Below are 26,734 nucleotides of genomic sequence, written 5' to 3' on the forward strand. Positions count from 1 at the left end.
AAAAAACCCAGGAATGATAGTGATGCCAAACATCCAAAAATTGTCCACATGGGTGGTTGAGATAGTGATACCTTTTGCTTTCTGATGGTTCAATGTACACAAAACTTTGTTTCATGCACAGAGTTATTAAAAATATGGCACAAAATTGGCTTCAGGCTATGTGTATAAGGTATATATGAAACATAAATAAATTTCATGTTTAGACTTGGGTCCCTTCCTAAAATATGTCATTATGTATATTCAAATATGTCAAAGTCCAAAAACCCAAAACACTTCTGGTCCCTAACATTTTGAATAAGGGATACTCAACCAGTACTTATTATCTTAAAAGTTTCTCAGTCTTCTAGAGATTTAATCACTATTCAGTTAATTTTCTTCCTATTTCTCTATGTTTCTTTTTAAACTCATTAGTCCCAAATGGATGTCATTCACTATACAGTGACCATCTATATTTGGATTTTCCTCCAAATTCATAGCTGGTGATTCCAAATCATTGCTGAGCAATCTTTAATCTCCTCATTGATATGTATTGCCGTCTTTTACGTATCAAATTTTTTATTATCATCATCATCATTATTATTATTATTTAGAGATAGAGTCTCACTATGTTACCCAGGCTAGCCCCGAACTCCTGGGCTCAAGTGATCCTTTCACCTCAGCCTTCCAAGTAGCTGGGAATACAAGTGCATGCCACTGTGCCCAGCTTATCAAATTTTTATATTTAATTAACTGTAATTCTGGATTGCTTAAACTGCTCCATTGATCTACGTCCATGTCAGTACCACACTATTTTAATGACCGTTTTAATAACTCATATAACTAATCTCCCCTTATCACTCTTAATTATTGGAATATTCTTTCTTTATTACCTCAGTCGAACTTCCGAATACTTGTATCAACTCTTTTGACACTTGTATGAATCACCATTGGATTTTTTTAAATCACTATTGCATTAGCTCTACAAATTAATTTGAGATAAGTTATTGTTTCTTTGATATTTAATTATTCTGCCTTGAAACGTTCTATTTCTGCAGGAGAAATTTCAAAATACGACTTGCAGTGCTTGGCAATTTGTTTGTTCCTTGGATTAAAGGAGAAGGAAGAATCAAAATGTTTCTGGAGTTTCGGGTCTGAGTGACTAAACGAAGCTTCCTATGAGTCGACAGAGTGTTGCTAAGGGTTAGCAGAAGGAAGCGTTATTCTGGAGGGCAGAAAAGCAGTCAATGCCTGAAAATTACTAGGAGACAAGTTCAGCCGTACAGAAGAAACCCTCCAAAAATGAAAAAAGCTGCCGTGTAAGGAAATAAGCCTTTCATCTCTGGAAGCAACCTGACTGAGGACAGGTTACCGAAGATCAAGAAGACGAACCTATTTCTAATAGTGTTGAGTTTGTTCTCCAAGTGGGAGTGACCCTCGTATAATTGAAACAGGTGACAAGAATTCATGAAGAAGATCAGAGTCAAGGACTGCGCTTTTGGTAGTGCTCAAAGGGAGGAGAGACAGAGAGAGGACATGATCCATAAAACAAGAGAAACACCAGAAAAAAAAAATCGTGGAATCACGGATGACAACGGAGGGCCTAGGAAAGGTTGGCTAATAGTCACCTACCGCAAAGAGAAGAAGTAGAGGAAAGCTTAGAAGGAGTCACTAGATTTGAAAAGCAAGTCCTGGGAGGACCTGAGAGTGAAGTTCCAGCAGATCTATGTGACAATAGGATGTGACAATAGGATGAGAGCTAAGTGGCGCTGCAGGACGAGTGAAGGCTTGTTTGTTCCAGGATGAGGAGGTTGTGCACATCTGAAGCCCGAAGTGCAGACAGTAGAGATTAAGAGATAGAAAGTACAGTAGGTGCCTGGCATTTTATGGCTTTAACATTCATGGTCCTTACCGTTTGACACTGAGCCCCACGATCCAAGACATGCAGTCATTTTTAAATTTTGCCAAGGCCCATTGGAATCACATCTGCTGAGAAACTGCAGCACAGGAGTGAGTCACTTATTTGGAGAGCATCCCTAGCCAGCTGCCCAACATCTGTATCAGATCATGCCGCGTTACTCTCTCCTAGTCTCTGTACATGCTGTAACTGTCACGTCATGATATGGACCCAGCTGCTTTGTTTTAATAGATCCAGATAAGCTCATGGATAATGTCGCCATTAAGGTGATGCGCAGTGACAAATTATTTCAGTACTTTAGAAAACCCCCCCAGAGACTGAAGATATCACTTTGATGCTTCAGGCATTCTTCTCACCATTTTGTGGAGGTAATTGTATATATGAGGGGTACTCCAAAAAGTGGGATTTTTGAAGCTCTCAGAATACATTCCTTAAAACTATCACACCTGTAATCCCAGCACTTTGGGAGGCCAAGGTGGGAGGATCACTTGAGGCCAGGAGTTCAAAACCAGCCTGGCCAACATAGTGAGACCCTGTCTCTACAAAAAATTAAAAATTAAAAAAAAAAAATTAAAGATTGTTTACTGGAAGAGGTGAGGCTATCATTCTATTATAGTAGAAACTCTCTCAGGAGTTGGGAAGGGCTGGTTTTAGCTCACAGGGAAAAGAATTTATTTTAGAATCAGGAAATAATAAAGGATGTGTCTCAGCCTGATTTCCCCAGAGCGCAGAATATGAGAAAAAATATATATAGACGCAAGTGATTTATTGGGGAGTGCGATACCCAGAAGCGGGAGTGAGGGAGAGGGCAGCAGTGAGAGGCAGCACAAGGTCCAACACTGAGCTGCTTGATCCCTCGGCCACCGGAGGAGCCACGTGACATGCGTCTCAGGACTGCCTGTCTGGTGTGAGCTGACAGCTTCAATCCCCCATTGGTCAAAGCAGCACCGCATTGAGGCGTTAACTCCCCAACACTTCAGGGTGCACTTACCAGGATGCCAGGCGGTGCCTGCAGGGTCCCACGCCACAGCAAAGACACAGTCCTTAGGCTGTGAGGCACGAGGTTGGCCCCTGCATGCAGCTAGTCAGAGGCAGGGCTGGCACCACATGTGGTGGCTGGAATTAAAGTCAGGTGTGGCTGAAAAGATCTGAAGTGATGCCTAAAGAGTGCCTGATCCAAGATGTTTGTGGTTTAAGAAGAAGAACGTTGGTGTGAGCACGATGGTAAGAAAGCCCAGCCTGGTCCTGGCTCCTCTCAGCGCAAGGCCTTCCTACAAGGATGCGGACGCTGATGGAAGCGAGTATTTGATACTCGTGGAGAAGAGTTATTACAGCCTCTGAGCAAGAGCTGGCTGGAAGACTCGTGGGATAGCGTCAGGGGTTCTTTGAAGCCCAGCTTCAGGAACAGTTGGTTCTTTGCATTTTCCCCGTGAGTGCCTGCACCCTGAGAGTAGGACCTGAGAAAGCGGGTGGCAGGGGTGACCCAGGGGGCCTGGCATGGAGCAGAGAGCAAAGGTCATGGGCGGGGGTCACCCGAGTGGGGGTGGAGCAGCGTGGAGGCAGTGGGTGCTGGAGTCAAGGACGGATAGAAGACACAAGGTAAAGCCAAATATCCGGAGGTCTCTGTGAGAATGGAGCAGGGCAGCAGCGTAGGAAAAAGAATAAACGCAGAGCCCTGTGCTGACGGCAAGGTCTAGGGCACTTCAAGGCCACTAGGTGAGGACGTGGATGTCCATGCCCTGCAGCAAGTTGAAGTTGCCAAAGAAAGGGCTGGGAAGGAAAGGGAGAACCTGCTATGGCCCCTGAAGTCACGCAGGATGGAAAAACAGTCATAGAACATACTGGCAGTGATTTCACGGCGGTTACGTAGGTGGTGGCAGAGATCGCGGATGAGAATACATAGGGAAAGGGCGTCAGAAATAGTGGAATTTGAGGCCTCGTTGTAAAGGGCATGTTCAGTAACAATCAAAGCAATCGCCAAAGTTTGAAAACAAAGCAGGATTTACTTCAGTGCAGACTTATGCCCGGGGATGTTATTTCTGCAAGATAAGTTGGAAAGGTGGGTGCAGATTTTCACTTTTACTTCACACACCGAGTATTATCTGAATGTGCTATCAGGAACCTACATGGCTTTTGTGATTGAAAAAGAAAGAAAACAAAAACCAGTCAAGGACAAAACTAGAATTCAATCCCATCGTGAACAAACACTTGTCCACCACCCGTTGGCTCTGCAGCTGAGCAAAACAGGCAGTCTAAGGTGTGGTTTTATTAGTTTTCCCAACATTCATTTTTGCTAAATCAACTTAAACGACATGACCCAGTTAACACAAAGAACAAATGGAAGTGAATGCTTTAAAATGATAGGGAGAGATAAAACCTGTGGTAAATGTTTAACATGCCGCACACAAAGACGCAGCCACATTTCCTCGGTGGCTACGTGCTTGGATTTCAGGTTTCCAGGAAGGTACCTTTCCCCACTTCTCTGCCTTCATCCCAGTGCCTCACTGAGCAAGAGGTCCAGGGAGGCATCTAGGTCATGAAGAAAGTGACAAAGAGTAATAATTATAATAGCTACCATTATTGACTGCCTTCTATGCGCCCAGTTTACACTAAATACTTAACTGTGGTTTATCTTCGTCCTTAAAACACAGTGGAAGAGGCAGTACCAGCAAACTTCCACTTACCTTGTATCCGCCAGAACTAAGGCACTGTGTCTCTCAGTGTTCTTGGTTACAGACAGCAGAGTCCACTCCAGCTGGTTTAAACCAGCTAGGAATTTCTTAAGACATGCAAATAGTTCCTTGAGTCATTCGGAAGAAATGGACTCTGGACTGAACTCTGAAAGTCACCATAGAATTGGGCCATCCAAGAAGCTGCTGCCCCTCCCACGATCAGGAAGTTTCTGGATGAAGAGGCCACATTCTCCAACAGGAAGCCAGTGACACTCAGAATCATGCCACACCTGGCACAACCAGGAAGCAAGTCAGCCAGAAAGCCACCCCCACAGCAGCTAGTCCCCAGGCCATGCCACATCTGCTGAGACCCCTGCCTGCAAGACATGCCCGGTATTCTCCTCTCTCATCTCACTCAATTCCCAAAGTCTCATGGTCCTCTCTCCACGTGACTATGTTCCAAATCTACTATAAATAATTAGTAAAACTTAAATCATATCTGGAATCCCATCTGCAAGAGACTGCTGAGTCGAGGATTGTAGCTTTCCAGTCCCTGTAGTAGAGGCAGGCAAGAGAGAAAGGTGTTGGCACAGAGGTTGAGTACACCAAACCATTGCACTAGCCACCATTGCTCTAGGAAGTTGAGTCACCTGGTATATCACTGGCCAGCCTTCCCCTCCCTCCTTCTTAGGCATCCTGTCCACGTATATTATCTCATTTAGTCCTCGCCTCAACCTTTCCCCAAGGTATTATTATCTCCACTTTACAGATAAGGAAACTTAAGGTCATAAAGTTTAAATAATGCGCAAAAAGGTAACGGAATCAGGATTTGAACCAAGATCCATTTTGCTATTCTCATATGGTAGAATTTACGCATCTGCATTGCTGAAACTAAACACTCAACAGCTGTAGACTCTGTGTATGCTCAATTCCCTTGATCCTAACTATGATTCACTGGCTTTCAAAATAGCTGAATAGGCCGGTACTTTCCCATCTCCAAACCTTTGCTCCAGCAATTTTCTTAATTGCTGAGTTCCTTGATCCCGTAGGCCACCTGAGAAGCCATGTGTGTCGGAATCGTCTGGGCTGGAAGAGGAGAAGGGATTTATCTATCGGCCCCCTCCTCCACTGGTCAAAGAGTCACTCCACGAGGCATTATTGTCCATTCCCCCATATCTGACCACCTAGATCCTAGCCATCCTTTACGGCCGTCCTTCAGGCCCAGATAAAATACCACATTTCCACAAAGATTTCTCCAACATCCCTGGAAAAAGGTAGCCCTACATTCTCTGAGACTCCTGTGTATTGTATTTGCACCTCCCTTCAGACATTTATCACAATCAGCTTATATAGCTGCCCCTTTTAACTTCCTTAAATACAAGAAACATGACATTTATCTCTGTGTCTTTTAAATCTCCTGGCACAGTATAAGAGTGTGGTAAGGATTTACTAGATGAATAATCTATGACTGAATGAGTTTCCCTAGGGAAGTGCTTGCTTCTTTAAAATAGAAGATAATCTGTATCCAAGTAATTACAAATCAATTGCTCTAGTCCCCTAGTGTTTTTTTTTTGTTTTGTTTTGTTTTGTTTTGTTTTGTTTTTTTGAGACAGAGTCTCACTGTGTTGCCCAGGCTAGAGTGCCGTGGCGTCATCCTCACTCACAGCAACCTCAAACTCCTGGGCTCAAGAGATCCTCCTGCCTCAGCCTCCCCAGGAGCTGGGACTACAGGCATGCGCCACCATGCCCAGCTGATTTTTTTCTATATATTTTTAGTTGTCCAATTAATTTCTTTCTATTTTTAGTAGAGACGGGGTCTCGTTCTTGCTCAGGCTGGTTTCGAACTCCTGAGCTCAAACAATCCGCCCCCCTCGGCCTCCCAGAGAGCTAGGATTACAGGCGTGAGCCACCGCGTCCGGCCCCCCCTAGTGTTTTTAATTGATGAGACTTTCCTCCATCACCACCGTCCATCTCATTTCTTCCATATTTAGTGAGTCCTCATCAGTTGCTCAAGATTGGATAATTGCATCTCCCCAAAATTCGTATGCTGGAGCCTAATCCCCAATGTGATGGTGTTAGGAGGTGGGGACTTTGGAAGGTGATTAGGTCTTGAGGGTGAAGCTCTTATGAATGGGGTTAGTGCCCTTGTGAGGAGCACAAGAGATCCTAGCTCTCTCCCTTCCACCACGTGAGGACACAGCTAAACAGCATCATTTACGGACCAAAAAGCAGGCCCTCAGCAGACACCAGATCTGCCAGTACCTTGATCTTAGACTTCTTAGTCTCTAGAACTGTGAGAAATAAATAAAGATACCCAGTTTATGGTATTTTGTTATAGCAGCCCAAATGGACTAAGACATCAGTTAATGTATATAGAATATTTTTTACATATTTATCTGTTTTGTGGCTTCTGATATATATTTTTTTAATTGTACTTGAAAAAAAGAGAGAACACAACTACATCTTGGGAGTTGGAATTAGTTCATTTTTCCTTTGGAACGACCACAACAGGACACCTTTTTACACGAGTGTAAACATTTGCCTTAAGTAACAATTCAACAGGCTGAAAAGAGTGGAACAAATTATGAAAGTAAAAGTATCAAGGAGTCTCTATATTCTACATTTAATCCATTCAATTTCCTGCTACAGTAGAATTTCTTCCACTTGTGTCAATCCTTTGGGGTCAGCCTACAGCAGCAGTCTCCTCACTTTCTTTTAGAAACTTCCCAGTTTAGAATCCCAAAAGAGTGGCCAGCGGTTGCCAGGGCAGGTTCTCTCCTGCATTTGGTTAAGGAAACTGGTAGGCCAGCCGCTTCCTCCTGGTTGCCATGGAAATGACCAGGCCGCTGGCCCTCTGAAGACGGAAAAGAACAGCAAGTGCAAGACCACGCATTCCACCCCGACTCGCAGATTAAGCCAGCTGTCAAGCCAGGGTGAAAGATCAGTGGCCAGGCAGAGAGGTCTGCCAGGCGGAGAGGCGAGGCCTCGCCGTGGAACTCCGAGATGTAAGTAAATTCTTTGTTCTTCTTTTTTAAAAAGCATGTGTAGTTTGACAGACAGTTTTTAACAGCTTCAGAATTCCTACTGCATGGCAGGAACTGTGATGGTTTGAAGAGCCGCTATCAGGGTCACCTCCGTCTTGTTGCATTTGCATTTCCTGAACATATGTACACAGATGGGTGGTTTTCACTACAAAACACTTCTTTAGGCTTCCAGGCATATGAATTGCTCTTTACTGAGATCCTGCCTTTAAAAGGAACTGTTTTCAGTGTGTTAGCAAAGAATGAAATGATCTTCTCATTTAAACCCTAAATAGATAAACTCATTTGGGGTTAATATAACAGATATCTCCATGGAATCTGAGCTTCTTGTCTCTACTTTAAAACATCTGGCTATACTGTTGCTCTTCAGTGCTAAATAACAAGTAAATAAAAGAGATATGTATCGCATCTCTTTTTCTTATTGTGATCTCAAACAAAGAAAAGTGGCAACTCTCAAAACATCCGCTTATATTGTTTCTTTGCTCTGTTTTTATCTTTTGATAGTATATTTTTTGCCTATTTACATGCTAGGTTTCATAGAGTTTACTTGTTAGAAAGCAAAGAAACAGAAGAAGAATTTCAGTTTAGCTGAGCATTAACATTTGGACTACATAGTTAACTTTTTTAAAAAAAAATCGTCTTTTATTCAAAAGTGGAAAAAATATGATAAATAGTATAGCAAAAGGCAAGATGATGGAGATGTTTTAGTTCAAAATTAGTAGACCATACACATTCCTGCATATATTTCATTGTTTAATAAGCATGTTTTTGGAAAGTTTTTAGCAAAAAGTATGTTGGTGTATATTAGGGAAAGGAAATGTTTCAAAAACATTGCGCATAATATTTATAAAAATCCCATCCTTAAAAAGATACCAAAAAAAACAGACCTCATTTGTTTGAATATTTTTTTACTGAAAAGCTCAATCCTTGGGAAGTTTTTTTTTTTTACTTTTTTTAGACTGAATAATGCAATGTGTTTGGAAGAAAAAAAGACTTCTTATTAAATTTTTTTCTGACAGAAATTGGGCATTTTCTGAAAATAACAGTTTCAATAAAGTATTTATGGAAATGAGTGCTTTTCAAGAGCTCACTTGGATTTCCCAACTTTCTTTTCCACACCAATATTTTTCTTTGCTTAAAGCTACTATACTATCAGCTTCTAAAATTCAGTGCCCAGTGGCTCGTGTCTGTGTCTGTGGGAGCCAGTAGGTCAATGGGGCCCCGTGAGGAGAGCAGACAGACCTCACTGTCCTGTGGGCGGGGGACCACGGGGCAGCTGTGCAGAGCTATGCATTTGAACCCCAGTGATGCAGTTAACCGAGCGTATACCAAGTCGCTGGAGGGAAAAGCCTGCAGGGTTTGCACCCTTTGGTTAATTCATTTCTGCAAGGATCTGTGTCACGCAGAAAGGTACAGTAGCTACATATTTCAGTTAACACTTGCAGTGGCTCTGAGACATTCTGTGTCCACATTCCATGCCTGTGTTAGCAGAAGTCACCTTTGGGTTATATTGGCCTCTATTCTGACTATGAATTTAAACTTATTTTAAAATCTTATTTATAAATGTTCCTCTTTAAAAAAGTGTTTCTGAAATGTTTTATATACTAGAACCCAGTGGTTCCTTTTGTTCCTTTCTCATTTAGTGTCTTTGTTTGTTTCGTGCTGCTGTAACAGAATACCTGAGACTGAGTGATGTATAAAGAACAGGGATTTATTTCTTATAGTTCTGGAGACTGGGAAGTCCAAAGTCAAGGGGCCTGCATCTGGGGAGGGCCTTCTTGCTGCATCATCCCATGGTGTTAGGTGGAAGGGGAGAGAGAAAGGAAGAGAGAGAGAGAGAGAGAGAGAGATGGAGGGAGGGGGCCAAACTCATCCTTTTATCAGGAACTCACTCCCACAATGACCAACCGACTCCCACAGTCGTACCATTCATCCATTTCTGAGGACAGAGCCCTCGTGACCTAGTCATCTCTTAAAGGTCCCACTTCTCAAGACTGTTACACTGGGGTTAAGTTTTCAACATATGAACTTTGAGGGACACATGCAAACCATAGCATTTAGCATGAAGTTTCTATATCCATTTAAGGTTAAAGGCCACAGAGTTTGGTAATAGGATACGAAGCATGAAACTTCATTTGAGCAAGCACATGACCCGGGGTAGGAAGTAGCGCCATAATTTCCACCTGACTCCCTAGAGTATATTTGGCTGTCTGGGTTCAAATTTTAGTCATTATTAACTGGTTCTGTAACCTTGGACAAGTTATTTAAAATCTTTATGTCTTCATTTTCTTGTATGAAAATGGAGCCATGCCCAGCTAGCTCAGTCAGTAAAAGAAAAAAAGAAAAGAAAAGAAAAAGAAAATGAAGCCATAATATCTGCATGTAGGATTATTCAAGAGTTATATAATATTAAATATGTGAAGTACTTAGAACAGTACTTGGCACAAAAGAAGTACTCATTAAATGTTATTACTAGTAAATTTAAAATATGTGTAATTCCTGATCTCATTCAGTTTTCAACTTACATGTATCTCTCATGTTTTTTATTTTAAAGTACGTTGCCTCTTATTAATGACCGTTTTCTATATTTAGCTTAGCCTTGGGAATGCAGGGCTGAGGGATAGTAAATTATTGATGCAGTAACATTTCTCCTTTACCTAGGAACCTGAACTTTCTTGAGAAGGAAGAGCTGTATATTTGACATGTTAAGTTAGAAATGTCTACTAGACATTCAGGAAGAGCCATCCGGTATGTCCAGTAAAAAGCTGGACATACGAGCATGAACTCCAGGGACATCTCCATTAATCATCAGCGTATAGGTGGTATTTAAATCCATGGAGTGATGTACAATCACCGAGGAAGGACATGCACATAGGGAAGAGAGCCACACACTAAGCCAGGGACATGCAGTGATGACAGGGTAATAAGATTAGATGACAGCCAAAGAGACCAAGAGGGAGCAACCATTGAAGTAGCAAGACAACCAGGAGAATGTGGTCTCGTGGAAGAACAGAAAGTTCTTCACTCAAGAAGAAGGGACTAGGCAACTGTGCCAAGTGCTGGTGAGAAGTCAAGCAAAATGAGACCAGGAAATTAATCACTGCATTTGGCACATGGCGGGGATGGAGTCACTGGGAACCCGATGATAATGGTTTCAATGGCGTGACTGCAGCAAAAGTCTGGCGTTTTGGAGTGGCTTAAAAATCTAACACAAACAGGTACTAGACTCTGTACGATAACAGATTTGCTTATGAAAGCTTGTCATTAATTTATCTTATGGTACACTGACGTAGCACTCTAAGCAGAACAGGTTGGAGTCAAGCAAGGACTGTCACCTGAGCCCCTAGCCTAGTAAAGTTTCATGAAAGAGGAGAGATTAGAAGACAATTCAGGAGCTGAAGGTGGTTTCTTAGTGAAGAAGAAACAGAAATCATCCCCCAAAACAAATAAGCAGCATGGGGAAGGAATCAAGTCGAGATTTGAGAATGAGAAAACACAACGAAGCCCAGAGACACTATACACACACACACACACACACACATACGCACACATACACACACACACACACACACACATACACACATACATACACACATACACACACATATACACACACATACATACACACATATACACACATACGCACATATACACACATATACACATATATACACACATATATACACAGACACACATACACACACATACGCACACATATACACACATACACACACACATATACGCACACATATACACATATACACACACACACATACACACACATACACACATACACACATATACACACATACATACACACATACGCACACATATACACACATACACACATATACACACACATGTATACACAGACACATACACACACACACATACACACACACACACACACACACACACCCTCAGGACTTGTTCCCACAATATTCCTTGATGCCTCTTCTTTTCCACTTTTGATCTGTGTCCCATAAAAGGATCACTTCTCATTTTCTCACATGCATCTCTGAAATGCCTGCTCTCCAAGACCATTAAGGAAACCAGAATCTTCTCTGTGGCCGAGAGGTCTGAAGAATTCATCTGGAGTCGTGTCTAGACACCATTTCACAGGCACTTGGTTTAGCCCAAATTGTGATGTCCAGATACTCTACTGGAGCTCTGCTATTGTCACAAAACCAATCTTCAAAGAGTCATCGATGAGAACCGGGGCACTCTTTTTAAATAAAATTCTTATTTTGGAATAGTTTCAGGTTTACAGAACAGTTGTGACAACAGTACAGAGAGCTCGCCCGCAGAGTTACCGACTTACATTGGTGTGGAGCATTTGTCACCATTAACGAACCAATACTGACACAACTTAAACTAAAGCTCAAGCATGATTGAGATTTCCTCGGACTTTACCTAATGTTCTTTTTCCCTTCCAGGATCCCGCATTACCTCTAGTTGTCAACCCCCAGAGGTGTTTTTAAACTTTAAAGGATCCTTCAAGAAAGCAACAAGGTTTAAATGTTCTTTGGTTCCAATTTTCATAACTAAAACCTCCTCAGGAAAATTTAATTCTAATTTTTTTCTGAACTCTGATGGTTGGAACTCCAACTTGAACACAGATGAAAGGCAAAAGGCGCAAGGCTTGCATCTTGAGGTAATAGTTCAAGCCGCTTTATGGGAATGTAATAATGTACAACTGTAAGCGGAAGATCTGAACCCCTTTTTATTATTCTGGAAGCAGGTAATTATAACAGTAAAAGTCTGCCAGCCTTTTTTGTTTCTCATCTCCTAGCAAAGGGATTAGTGTCTGACTCATTTTTCCTTGGCAAACCTTGCACTCACATAATATCGGCCCAGTCATTTGAGCAAAGCTCTCCCTGAGTTAGCTTTGCAAGATTGGACTCTGAGTTGTTTGGTTGTGGGGGAGTTTTATAGCAGGGGCTGTTATAGTATCTCCACTGAGAGCAATTAGGGAACTGGGTTTGTGATGCTCACAAATGTCTGTGAGACCAGCCTATGCTACCTCTGCTCGTGTTTCCCAGAGGCCCTGGGTGGGTGTGCGGCGCGGGATGAGAAGGACCTGACTTGGGGCTCATGGTTCGCATCCTAGGCCAGTGCATTTCATCCCGTGTCTCCATGAGATTCCCAGGAAAGCTGTAAGGTAACAACAAACCTAGACGAGGTTTTTCGTAAAGTCCCAGGAGGCTGAGAGGTGCCTCCTGGGACTTTTGCCAGATGTCACTCAATGGCTTTCAAGGATGACGCACAGCCAAGGCACAGGAGGGAAAGCTCAAATTCCCATCCTCTCGCCCACACACAAAAACTCTTTATGGTTTCCCTGTCTCTGCTCGGCCATATGATGAAATTCCTGCTCAAGGAGAAGATGAATTTTGCTTGCTGATGCGATAACGCTCCGCAATTCTAGGAGGTAAAAGGCAAAAGAGAAAGTGAGAGATCAATAGCAGGCATCCTTGACTTAGTTCCTGCAGGGATTCATTTGGATAATATAAATATTCGTGCATTGATTCTATGTGTCAGCCTCTGTGCTACAGACTGGGGAAACCACGATCGGCAAAAAGACATCAGAAATCTGACTCCCACAGCCTGCCCACGGCAAGGGGGCCACGTCCCATCAGCAAATTATAATAGTAGGTGAAACTAACACCCAGTTGAGCTCAATGCTTTTGAAACACAAAATATCTGCTTTTTAGTTGATTTTTATTCATCTTAGTCTAGAAGCTCCTTAGTCTATTCCTATGATTAAATTAATTTAATCTCAAAGCAGTGATCCAATTGATGCCTGAAGAGATTCTGGCTCCACCAGCCAGAGGGCACAGATAAGAGTAAATTAATACTAACAGCTTGTATTTTGCTGGCTAGAGCTGCCACCTACCTGATACAGCTGCTGGCCTCCTGCCCAGCACCATGGCTACAAGTAGAGTCTTCTCCAATTATTTCTTAGAGTCCCAGGGAGGGTCTTGCCAGTGCTCACAATGGTCCTTTCCTAGGTTTCTGGACCTGACCCCGCCTTGGGTGTTGACTGTCCCTTGCCTCTGCTGTGGGCTCCCTACTGATCTGATGACCAGGGAGCAGTTCAGGGGTGGCCCCAGTCTGATCGCAAGGAGGGGTCAAATGATGCTGCCTGTCCCTCATTGCTCACTGTGTCAAAGCTGTGCTCTACTCAGTACAGAAGTACAGAGAATGCTTCTGTCCTCCACCCAGTGTCACACTTTGTTACCTGGGCAGGGGCCACTTGGGCCCCACATCTCAGAGTTCTTGAAAGCACTCATGCAGCCTCTGCTTGCAGCTCCACTGGACTTAGCCTAATGCATCAGTTTGGCCTGAGGAGGCACAAATGCCACTGTCCCATCCTTCTGCTCGTGCCTGCCCTGGGCCCTCACATGTCAGTTTTACTCTTCTTTCTTCTTCAAAAATTCCACTTTTGCAAATAACCTCCTGGAGATGGTCACCCCCTCAATTCATAAGACTTGTCCAGATGCATCAGTTTGGACTTGGCCGGGTCCAGTACAGTGTGACTATTCTATGAGAGGATTGAGTTTGGTACTTCAGAAGAGTGTAGGATATAATTACCCTGAGGGCATATGATCCAGTCTAGCGAGGGTAATAAACCACATGAACAACTAGCAAGCACTGCATGGCCATCAATAAAAAAAGGCTAGTTGGTTTCGTCCAATGGGATGGTTTGATGTGGTGGTTTGGTTTCCTCATAATCTCTGGATTAGTCTCCTATTGCTGCTATAACAAATTTCTACAAATTTAGTGGCTTAAAACAGCACATATTTTCTTACATTTCTGGGTGTCAGAAGTCCAAAATCAGTCTGACCAGGCTACAGTCAAAGTGTCAGTGGGGCTGGTTCCTTCTGGGGACTCCATTCCTTGACTCTTCCAGCTTCTAGAGGCCGTGGCATTCCTGGCTTGCGGACCCATCACTCTTATCTCCGCTTCAGTGGTCACGTTGCCTTTTTCTTCCTGTCTCCTCCTGTGTTTCCCTTATAAGGACTTTTGTGATTACATTGGATCCACCCAGATAACCCAGGATCATCTCCCCGTCTCAAGTTTCTTAACTTAGATGCAGCTGCAAATCCTTCTTGCCATGTAAGGCAACATATTACAGGTTCCAGGGATTAGGACGCAGATATCTTTTTTTTCTTTTTTTTTGAGACAGAGTCTCACTCTGTTGCCTGGGTAGAGTACCGTGGTGTCAGCCTAGCTCACAGTAACCTCAAACTCCTGGACTCAAGTGGTCCTCCTGCCTCAGCCCCTGTCCTGAACAGCTGAGACTACAGGCGTGCGCTGCCACGCCTGGCTAATTTTTTCTATTTTTAGTTGCCCGGCTAATTTCTTTCTGTTGTTTAGTATAGATGGGTCTTGCTCTTGCTCAGGCTCATCTCAAACTCCTGACCTCATGTGATTCTCCCACCTCGGCCTTCCAGAGTGCTTGGATTACAGAGGTGAGCCACCACGCCCGGGCAGGACACAGACATTTTTAAGGGCCATTATTCAGCCTACTGCAATATCCATCAGGCACAGTAGGAGACCAGAAATAAAGTATTTTGATCACATCCCATACTCCTGCTGTTCCTTTAAACATTTTACACACATTTAAATTAGTAGAAATGAGAATTGGACAATTAACTTCCATTTCCCAGACTAGCTCACCAATAGTTGCAGGACCTTCCACTCCTCAGGATTTACAGGAGGACATTGGTAAATCTGATTTGCTTTGTTACAGGAAAAATCATGCAAAGAGGCCTTTTTGTTGTATACTGAGCCTGTTCTGTAGTCAAATTTTTGATACAAGTAATGCACTAAATGAATTGATTACTTTAGATATCTTTATATCTTTGGGATGCCCTGACAGAGCATGTTAATATATTCTTATTTTCATTATAATTCTAACATTACAAAATATCATAGTTTATGACTAGTACTATAGTACTCCGTATATTGCAGTGTACTTATGGGTAGTAGTAATAGTGCTTATGAATAGCACTAATAGACCGTGTATATATAACCACATGCATCTCGCTTTGCTGTCACTCTAACCTTGTGTGGTAGGCTCCCCATCCCAGCCACATTGGGAGAAGTGAGACTCAGAAAGGCTCTCTGACTGGTCCAACTGTGTACCATGAGTTGAACCTGAACGATCACAAAAATTTTTCAATTATGTCCTCTTAAAACCCAGACTTCATGCTTGAAGCTAATTTTGCCTAAATTCCAACTTATGAAGACATGAACTTTTACTTCTTTCTCAAGATGAGCAAATATACCAGATGATAGCATATAATTTAGATCGTACATATACATCAAGTACGATACCGATCATATCATTATGACTGTGAGCTCAGTTCCTGCCTTTCCCGCTGAACTGCGTAAGCCGCCGTGACAGGGACGTGATCTTTACCCACAGAGATGCGCAGGGCGGTGACTTCAGCGGTAGACACTCGCGAGGGCATGTGAAAATGCAGTGGCTCGTACCAAGGATGGGGGCGTGTGCTGTTGTGGAATGCGAAGAAGAAAGAAAAGACAACACGTATCGCAGTAAGAAAACACTGGGGAGAGACCCGAATTAACTTAACTTTCAACTTTATAAGCTTTGAAATACTAAACTACAAGGATATCATTCTCCTTTTAAATATCATCTTACGGAGTGTGTGTCCCTAACCTACCCCCTGCAATGCCTTCGTGGAACAGAGCCAAAGAAAAGAAAAATGCTAAAAATCCTTTTGTTCAAGGGCTTTTCAAGATCCCACACCTGAAGCCTTCACACAGTGCCTCTGTGAGCAACTCATCCGCACGACACAGAAAGGCCGGTGTTCCTCTGTGACCTAAATGGAAAGGGGCATTGCACAGCCGTGGACAAGGGGACAGGCGACCACTCATTTCTGGAGCTCTGCAGTGCAGTCTCCACCCCACACTCTTGCCAGGCCTCCTCTTTCATCCTTGCTGTCCCCTCTATCAAGGGACAAGGGAGGGGGGAGGCTTAGGGTGCACATACCTTTGGGCAGGAATGTGCTGGTTTAAATTCCTATTAAGGCTTAAACGACTGGTATTGGACTCCCGTCTGAGAGCGGGTTTGTAGCGCTGGGCACCTGGAAGGGATGGATGAGCGGATGATCAAGGAGTTGAGATGAAGGGACATCAAGGTGACCCGAGGACTGGAGAGATACTCTACTTTATAGCCTGCGCATAACCAGTCCTCGCTAGCAGCCGGGCTTGCTGCCAGTCTCAGGAAACCGCCCAGAGCCCCCTGACTCTGAGAACGGTGCTTTTCTCATGGCTGGCAGGGCACACAGCGGGTGTCTCCCGGAGTGGAGTTCCCAGTAAGTTGTGCTGGGATGCTAATGATGGGCCGCCCATGTGGGCTCTCCTGCTTCCCATGCCACCGGTTCCCTCCGAGCAGTTCCTGCAGACATCTTGACTACAGGCTCGCTGGAGGGAAGGAGTCTCATCCTCCCCACCTCCCCAAGCCTACTCTCTTGGTCCTCTCTGTCCTCGGGAGGATTCCAGAGATTGAAATAGATTGATCTGGAGACCCTGGAGTCAGAAGGAGCCAACAAATGGAGATGTGCAAACTCCCGAAGAAAATACGAAAGAAAGGTGTTCTTGTACTGAGAACTCACTGTCCTGTCTCTGATGTCTTCCCCTCCAATTCAATGGCAACCCGGCAGCTTGTTACCTTCCTTAAACACAGACCTAAACGGCTCTCCCCTGCTCTAAACCTTTACCACCACATTTTTGTTTCCTGCAGGGGCCTCCAAAGAGGGTGTTTACATCAAAGGGCGTGTGCAAGCCAAGCCAATGGGGTACAGCTGAAAATATTCAAACTTTAGTATGTTTTTATTTATTTTTCATCTCAAATTTTTAAAAAATTCTACTGTTTGTATATTGTTTATGATATAGATAATATATAAATATGAATACATGTATGGCCTTTATAAATGAATACATCTACTGGGGAGGTTTTTAAGTTTTTTACTGAAGATCAGAAGAGTTTGGAAACCAAACTGCTGCCAGTATAAAGTCCAGTCCCCTTAGCTTGGCCAGCAAGGTGGGATCCAGCCCTGTCCTGCCCACGTTCCCAGCCTCCTGGGCCCTAAGACATCTTAGATTTGCACTAAACATGCCAAGGACTTAAGTCATTCTGAGATTTTGCTCAGGTGACCCTTAAATCCGCACTGCCTTGCCCTCCCTGACCCCAGCCCCTTCTCTGCCTGGCCCAAAGAGCGCCCCCTTTGGGAGTCCTTCCCATTTCTTCCTGCCCAACACTTCATCTGCGTCTTTAATAAGCACTACCAATACTTTGTCTTATAACTAGTTGCCCAGTTGTTTGTTCCCAGAGTACACTCCAAATTTCTTGGATAAATTTCAAGTCCCTTGAGGGCAGGGATGACGTCTTCTTCCTTTTTATTAATAATTTCCCACAACAGGCCATTGCTTGGCACCCAATAAATGTTCTCTAAATTTTGATTTCTCATTTTATTTTGGGAAAAGAGGATGTAAAAATCATAAGTTGCCAAACAATATTAGCACCTGTTGTATTAGTCAGGGTAGGCTAACTGCTTTGACAAACTTCAAAATATCCACGGCTTAGAATAGTTTAGGTCTATTCCTCCCTTACATAATGTATAAATGCCATTAAGAAGGAGAAGGATGTGCTCTGATCCACACAGTCATTCAGGGACTCAAGTTTTCATCTATAATTCTACCATCTTGTAGGGCCATTAGGTCCTCCATGTAATCTTTCACCACATTCCATTGGCCAGAACTCAGTCACATGGCACCACTTCACTGCAAGAAGCTTGGAAATGAAGTCCTGCAGCGTGCCAACGGGGAGAGGAAGACATGGGTATTGGTGGGCGCTGGAAGTCTCTGACATACCTGGGTCATAAGACACAGTAAGTGGCTTTATGCAACACGATGAAAACTCAGACAGTGTCAATGCACCCAAGTTTTTCAGTCAAGATGCTAAAGACTGTGTATCGTCATTAAATCTTTGAGGCTTTAAATCACCAGACATGTTTAAAAAAAGAGAGCTACTATTCAGAATCAATTTCAATATTGTTTTTGTATTGCAGCTAAAGAAATCGCAAGAGCGATTAATACTAGCAGCCAGCTTCAGGAAGACAAAGAGTTCTGAATTGAACAGATACAGGCATCAGTTAGTTCAAAACAAATTCCACACGGATTCCTTCTCAATCTAGGATTACACCCAACAGTTAGATAATGTTTACACTTGGCTCCAAAAGGAATACTTCAAACTGGACTAGTTCTGTTTATAAGAAGATATTACTAGTAAGGAGATACTGTGTCAGTGGGAGGGTAGCATTTGGACCATTTGCCCAAAACAAATTTGAAATGTCGTAAATAATGTTTTGAACTCTTAACACAAAAGACAAAAAGTATATACTTGTGGAAAAATCTAGTGACAGTCTCCAAAACCTTACAGCAATTAAAAAGCAAAAGCGATTAAAAATTTAATTCAGAAGTGAGTTTAACTTGAAATCGAAATGATTTTTTATTTTAAAAGTGGAGGGGCAATTAGGGAAAAGGCTCAAATGAAGAAATGGGGAAAATAAGAGAGCCAGAAACTGACGAGACGCTCCAGCAAGAAGCAGACAACCTCAAATAGAAACCTGAGCTGTGGCCGCGGGGTTAAAGACAGAAGAAAGTCAGTGTCTTTCTGGTCACTTCAAGAAACACCCTGTGAAGCCAGGCCTTGGGGAGCTGAGCGAGAATGTCTCTCACAAATGCAGTCCCCAAAGTGTGTCCCTGTAAAAAGCCTTGAAGATTCCAAGGCAATAAAAGTGAGGAGTCCTTCAGTAAAGGAGACAATGTGGAGCTGTGTACATCCCACAAAATGAGACTATCCTTCCACTCTTGGAGTGTATTTTAGCAAAGTGGCGCCCAGCATTTGCTGAGATTGGGAGAAGTAAGATGGCCATACTCACCCTATGGGTCTCTTGGACACCCACTGCTCTGACTGCCTACTCTGCCTTTTTTCTGATAAGATTTCTCTTTCTAGAACCAGGCTTTTGCCCTCTCAGCCCATTGTTTCCAGTGTGGCTGCTCCTGTTCATTGGCTCCAGGGCTGAGCACATTGCTCAGGAAGACCAGTGCATTTTTGCCTGGTACTATTTGAAAAGAGACATTTTTCTCTGGAGGTTACTCAGCTGATAGAAGGAAAACCTGGAACTACCAATGATCATCTTTTCCCCAGAAGGTGTGAACTTGTCTGAGAATAAAGCCCACAGAGGAGAACCAAAAAATCGAGAGACATTTCTGACAATCTCTTTTTGAGTAGCTGGATCAAGCCATGCCTGAAATCCTTCTGTGACTTTTCAAATAAGTGAGCCAATTTTTTTTTTTTTTCACTCAAGCCAGCCTGAATTGGATTTCTATCACTAGCAGTCAGAAGAATTTTCATATACTGACATTTGGGTACGCTATGTTTTTTTCATTGATTCAATAAAATTTGTTCAGTCCTTGCTATGTGCTAGGCACTGTGCTGAAAACTGATGACATAAAGCCAAAAAACAGCTGCTTCAAGGGCAGCTTCCCAGTAGAGGAGACACCTGAACTAACAGTCAGAGTACGGTGTGATAATCACTATAATGACAATTTGTATGGGGTGTTACGTCTACACCTAACCATGCCCAGTGGTGGAAGATGTCATGATAAGGTTCATGGAGCAGGTAATGTCTGAGTAGGGGAATATTTTTTGAGTAGGAAAAGGAAAAGGAAAAGGAAAAGGAAAATTTCTATATAATTAACATAGTGTAGCAAGAATTTGAAAAATCCAGAAGTGGGACAGAGAAGATTGAGGACAACGGGAGCGGTGAGGTTGGCAGTGGGAAGGGGACTCCAGTGGGTCCCGTTTGTCTGGAACCCTCTGACCCACCCTGGCCTGACTCATCAGTACCCCAACTTTTTGTGTGCTTCCTCTTTGAGACTTGCCCCCTATGCTACAATGCAAGCCCCACTTCACCCCACCATAGGCAGAGCCACCGCAAAAACCAAGGGCAATGCAATATATTTGCCCCCGTTCCACTTGTGCCATGCTGGAACCTGCCCCCAAATGCATAAATACATAGTGAAACTAGGGTGTTCACAATCTATGCTCAACAAACCCAAAAGAAAGAAATTCGTGGTAAACTGAAGGAGAAAAATACCCAACTGGCGTCTTTGTGGTACACCCCTGAATCCCACTGTGGTCCTCGGGGATATCTGCCCCGTCCGTGCACTCCCAGCGAGCCTTTCTGCATCAGGCCTCCTTGTTCTGGCCTTTGGGTGCCCTGAGGTCCGGGAGGCAGGGCCCATCCTGAGGTGCAAGCCAGGGCCTTAACTATCGGCAAGTTGATCACAAATCCTTTTGGGGACTTCCAGTCCCACACGTTCCAGCAAACCAATATCCTGTTCTCTTCCTACCCCTTTTCCTCTCCTGTGCATGCCTCTTTCAGGTGCCGATTCCAAACAGTATCAGCACCTGAAAGAATGAGGCAGACACTTTTCTCACCGGGGTCTGGGCTGATGCATAAATGCTCTTCCCTCCCTTTCCCTTCAAGCCTGGGGTCAGAGTGGACCAATGGTATTGACAATATTCCTAGTTCTGAGTTGGCAGGGTTACTGGGACATGAAGTCCCAGAAACCTCTGGTGGAATCTGGGACAGCTGATTGTCTAAAATTATCTTGTAATTAATAAATTATTCATTGTTCTCTGTTAAGTGGATAGTCACCACCACATTCTAACACTGTTTAAAACAGTTAAGCCTCTTGTTCAGGGAAAATTCTGGCTCTCCAAGTTTCTCAAAGCTCTTTCCTTTATTACAAAATATATCTATTGATAACTCCTTTAAGAAAATCCTGTGCCAATTTCAAAATAAATACAGAACACCAGAAACTGCCTTATCCAGTCCCTCAAATAGAATTGAATCTGTCTCTCTATGTTCTATGTGCAGTTGAGCCCTTCTTAATTCAGCCTTATTTGTCTTCTTCCTTTGAGTATCAACCCCTGGAGGACAGGATCCAGGGCTTTTTAAATTTTTTAAGTTTCTTTTTTTTTTCTTTTGAGAAGAGGTCTCACTCAGTCATCCAGGCTAGAGTGCAGTGGTGTCATCATAGCTCACTACAACCTCAAACTCCTGAGATCAAGCGATCCTCCTGCCTCAGCCTCCCAAGTAGCTAGGACTACAGGTGCACGTTAGCCATGCCTGGCTAATTTTTTTCTATTTTTAGTAGATACAGGGTCTCATTCTTGCTCAGGCTGGTCTCGAAATCCTGAGCTCAAGCAATCCAACCCCCTCCACCTCCCAGAGTGCTAGAATTACAGGAGAGCTTATTTTTATCCTCCCTGCGCTCCAGACAGGCTTGTGCTTCCTGCCTGTCTACCTGATCCCTGGCATTTTTAGCTTTGGCTCCCTTGGATTTTTGATTGTCTTGTTTTGCCATCTTGTGGCTCATCTTCCACCCTAAGTGTTGCATGTCTGCCTAGCCTCTTTCCTGCTGTCACCATAGTCCTTGGACATGTGTTGAACTTCTCAGACTGACCCTCTCCTCTGGGGCTCCCCTGCCCTTCCTGGCATGGCCCTGGGCCCTCCTAGCCAGAGGTCTCATTCCAAGTATCTGGCCATCCCCACAGAGCTCAGTAAACAGAGTTAAACTGAATTGTATTGTTTGATGTCTCTTTTAATTATTGGGTAATTCAGGGGAAATTCAATTATTTTTGCAAAACTGGAATCTTTTATCCTCTTCCACAATGATAATCTTATTCCAATCATACCCTAAAGGAGGACCATGCATCTATTATACGCCAGGCACTGTAGGGCATTTCCCCTAATCTGGACATTGGTGTTGCCCTTTAAATTATGCGTGCATCTCTACTTGATTCGGATCCTTAAGCAGTGCTTGCATATGGTTTTGCTTTGGAGCCTTATGATAAATTGCTTGATAAAATCAATTCATAAAATTGGTTCTGGCATAGAAGTAGATGAACCAAGATAATGTGTTTAATTGGTGGATGACTAGTCTTTTCATTGTCTATTAACACAGTTACACAGTACATTCGTAGGAGGCCAGAAAAAGGACCCATAACTAGATTAATATAATTGGGGGTTGGGGACACATTTATCTACTTAGAAATTAAAGTTTACCATTAACTAAATGCTTCGTTGGTATTCATGCTATGTTGTTTAACAGGTAGTGCTTGGGTAGCTGAATCCAACAAGGAGCTGTTTGTCTCCTGAATTCCAGGAAGTCAGACACTGAGGGGGAGGAGGGGGTTTAGGGGGGCGGTTTAGGGGGTTTGCAGGTACTAAGGACTAGTAACCGGATGTTTGGAGGATGAGCTCGCTCAAATAACTCCAAATCCCTGCCTGTATGCGGTAGGTCTCTCTGGCGTCTGCTCTGGCTCTCTCGTGGGCATGCTGGTCTCACTGTCAGCCCACGTCGCTGGGAGTTTTATGCCTCAGATGAGCAGCGTTTGAAGGTTTGGCTGCCATCCCTCGTGAGGCTCTTAGAAAAGAGCTTTCCCAGTGCTTGAGTTTCGAGCCTTGCCTGCCTTTATTAGAACTGCAAGAGAGGGAAGTTTACCGTTGGTTACTTAGGGGGCTCCTTTTCCATTAACTGTGTTTTTCTAATGAGAGGCTGTGATAACGAAGTTGCATGTTTTCTTCCAGGTGAGTTTCAGCGAATTGGCTCTGGAAGGGGAAACACAAACACGCTGGCCCTCACTGGGCAAGAATGGCACCACCTCCCGGGCACTGCCTCCTTCTGCTGTGCGCCCTGGGCACCTTTGCACTCAGCCGCTTCACGAGAGGTCAGAAGAACAGCACGCTCATCTTCACAAGGGAAAACACCATTCGGAACTGCAGCTGCTCCGCTGACATCCGGGACTGCGACTACAGTCTGGCCAACCTGATGTGCAGCTGCAAAACCGTCCTGCCCTTCGCCGTCGAGCAAACCAGCTACAACGGCCATCTGACCATCTGGTTCACAGACACATCTGCGCTGGGCCGCCTGTTGAACTTCACGCTGGTGCAGGACCTGAAGCTTTCCCTGTGCAGTACCAGCACTCTCCCCACGGAATACCTGGCTATTTGCGGTCTGAAGAGGCTTCGCATCAACACCGAGGCCAAGCATCCCTTCCCAGAGCAGAGCTTACTCGTCCACAACAGTGCAGACGGCGACGCCAAAGAGAAGCCCGTGTTGTTGCACAAAGGCTGGCAAACGTGTATGTACATCTCATTCCTAGATACGGCTCTTTTCAACAGGGACTCATCCTTAAGATCATATAGCGTTGAAAACGTGGCCAGCATTGCCAACAACTTTCCTGACTTTTCTTACTTTAAAACCTTCCCAATGCCAAGCAACAAAAGCTATGTTGTTACATTTATTTACTAACATTGTAACTGTGTCCAGCTCCGAGGAACTTTGAAAAACCACTGATAATTCAAAGGAGGAATCTGGAAATAGGCCACGAAATAGGTATCCCCACACAGCCACACCTTTCTCCCTGGCCCCCATTCGCATCAGAGCCACACATACAAATAACCACCTCTCTCCGCTCTGCTCTGTGCTCTACCGTGTGAGCTCTTTTGAAAAACAAAATAAAAAGAAACCAAAAAACCCAACTCAATTCAGTCCAGAGATATATGTCTTGGGAGCCAGCTAGAGGCTAAGTCTCTGCAGCTGGAAATCTGCAGAGAAATGTCACAGCAGAAGTGGAGAAAGCAGTGCACCCCAGGGACTGCTTAGTGGAGCTCAACATAACCCCCCAAGAAAGGTATCTTCTTTCAAAATACTGCCTTAAATTTTTCTGCTTCATTTTGTGACATTGCTTGGAATTCCCCTAAGTAGAAAAGAATAGACTTCAGAGGTTTTGAGACTGTGAATTTTACAAAATGATTAGATTCTCTCGAACTGATATTTTCCAAATACCTTGCTAAGAACAGATGCATTGAGGAATGGGAGTTTTGAGACTGTGTGTGTTGTAGGGGAGGGGAAACAGGTATGGGTAGGGTAGGACCTTAGGACTAAATGAGGACACCAGGGTTCTGAAGGGGATGCAGAAATAAAAAGTGCCATTTGGGAGGCCAAGATGACAGGGTCGCTTGAGGCCAGGAGTTTAAGACTCCCACCCTAAGCAACATAGTGAGACCCTGTTTTTACAAAAAAAATTAAAAATTAGCTGGGGATGGTGGTATGCACGTGTAGTCCCAGCTACTCGGGAGGCTGAGGCAGGAGGATTGCTTGAGCCTCTGAGTTGGAGGCTGCAGTGAGCTTTGATCATTCCTCTGCAGTCCAGCCTGGATGACAGAGAGAGACCCCATCTCTTAAAAAAAAAAAACAGGAAGAAAGAAAAATGAAAAAAAAAAAATGAAAATTGGAGGACACAAAAAACAATTACATGTAGCTCAAACTTTGCTTAGAGCCAGGCCTAACCCCAGGGAAAGTTCTTCTGCTCTAGCCCTTCGCTTTCCTTTTCTTCTCTTTCTTTGAGACTTCTACCTTTGTCCCCGCTCTACCATTTCCCCTGTTTCTCCTCTCATTTTCCTCTTCCCTCTCTTCTTCCTTCTCCTCTTGCTCCAGAAATCAGAACTTAGATGAATACCATTAGAACTGTGTTTAACGACATTAGGGGCTAGGCTGGGAATCTAATAACCACTTATAACATTATTCCCATGGGTAAAAATGCTCAAATTACAAATAGATAATTAAAAGAACTTTTAGGGCTCAGTCCATTTGGAAGTTTAAGACTGTAAAGTTAAGGCACTTTACACAACATGGTTAACACAGAATGGTTTTATGTGTATTGATAAAATGAAACAAATCAACATATTTTTAAAAAAATCAAATGATTTTATTTTCTTTGTATAATCATCACTATACAAAGAAAATTTTCCCTCACCTTTAAAGTGGAGTATAAAGAAGAATTCGTGGCAATTGTGGTACAAATGTCTAAAGTTAGAGTGAGATGAAGTTGAAACATCATTGCATTCGTGATACTGTAACCATAAGAAATAGTTTGATTATGAAATAACAGGATGTCGTGGAGTTAATGACTTCAGATTACATTCATCACATTTTTTTCTCTCACCCTTAACGTAAGGTAACTGAAATAACCTGAAATTTTCTACGTTTGCTTAATTGGTGGGGGATTTGGCCATTCAGGCTAATTAGAATGAGTCCATAATGTCAGTGTTTAAATTAGGCCAAAGGGAAGACCAAAGTATGAATTTAAATAGAAAAATGTAATGACCTCATTACTGCGTTGTACTTTAGAGGTAACATTAAAGTGACAGAAAAAGATAAAGAAGGCGAAAAAAGGAGGAGAAAGGAAGACAAGAAAGATATAAGTGAAAAGATCAGTAATTATTTATTGTCATTAGTTGCTGAAAATGTCATACATTGAATTTTACCATTAAAAATAAAATTCAGTTTTATTAATAAAGTATACAATTAAGTGATGTTAGAAATTATATGCATCCTATAAATGTCATCCATTTGGTAGCTTTTAATAGTTTCAAAGCCTTTTCACATATGTTTTTTGTAAAGACGGGGTCTCACTATGTTGCCCAGACTGCTCTTAAACTGCTAGCCTCAAACGATCCTCCCGCCTCAGCCTCCCAAAGTGCTGAGATTATAGGCAGGAACCACCATGCTCGACCTTAAATGATTTTTTTGAAAAATAACTGTAGGTCAGTGGGACTTGCACCAATAGAAAAAGGAAAGCAATTTAATTATAAATCCAGCCTGAGGTTTCCAGATTGGACTGAAAATGTGGTTCAGGTTGTGCTATTGCAGGATAAATAAAGAGAAGAGAACATCCACAGCACAGATATGGGGATAGATGGCATTTCACACTCAGGCGCAGGGGTGGGGGGACCACAGAAGGGGTGGAGATGGTGGCAAAGTGAGGGCACACACTCCACCTGAAGGTCCACGGTGGCTCAACTCCAGCTGAGTGTTGCCACAGAAGAATACAATGGGGCCAGCTCTGACCCTTCAAGAGAATTAGGCATTCCAGGTTTTTATGTGAAGTCTTGTAATTTATAAAAGTTGGGCTGCCATTAAGCTTTTTTCTTTGTTTGTTTTAAATAACATCGTGT

The 26,734-nt window shown here is 43.3% G+C and overlaps 1 protein-coding gene across 1 annotated transcript; it reads left to right on the forward strand.

The window, feature by feature from the left end:
* The first annotated feature begins 23,342 nt into the window (after positions 1-23,342).
* On the forward strand, positions 23,343-24,026 carry LOC105820806 (chromosome unknown open reading frame, human C21orf62). Its single transcript, XM_012657367.1, has one exon. The coding sequence runs from the start codon at positions 23,367-23,369 to the stop codon at positions 24,024-24,026; it is 660 nt and encodes a 219-aa protein (XP_012512821.1). The 5' UTR covers positions 23,343-23,366.
* The last annotated feature ends 2,708 nt before the right edge of the window (positions 24,027-26,734 follow it).

Source organism: Propithecus coquereli, unplaced genomic scaffold, assembly GCF_000956105.1.
Source record: "Propithecus coquereli isolate 6110/MARCELLA unplaced genomic scaffold, Pcoq_1.0 Scaffold54, whole genome shotgun sequence".
Classification (NCBI taxonomy): Eukaryota; Metazoa; Chordata; class Mammalia; order Primates; family Indriidae; genus Propithecus; species Propithecus coquereli.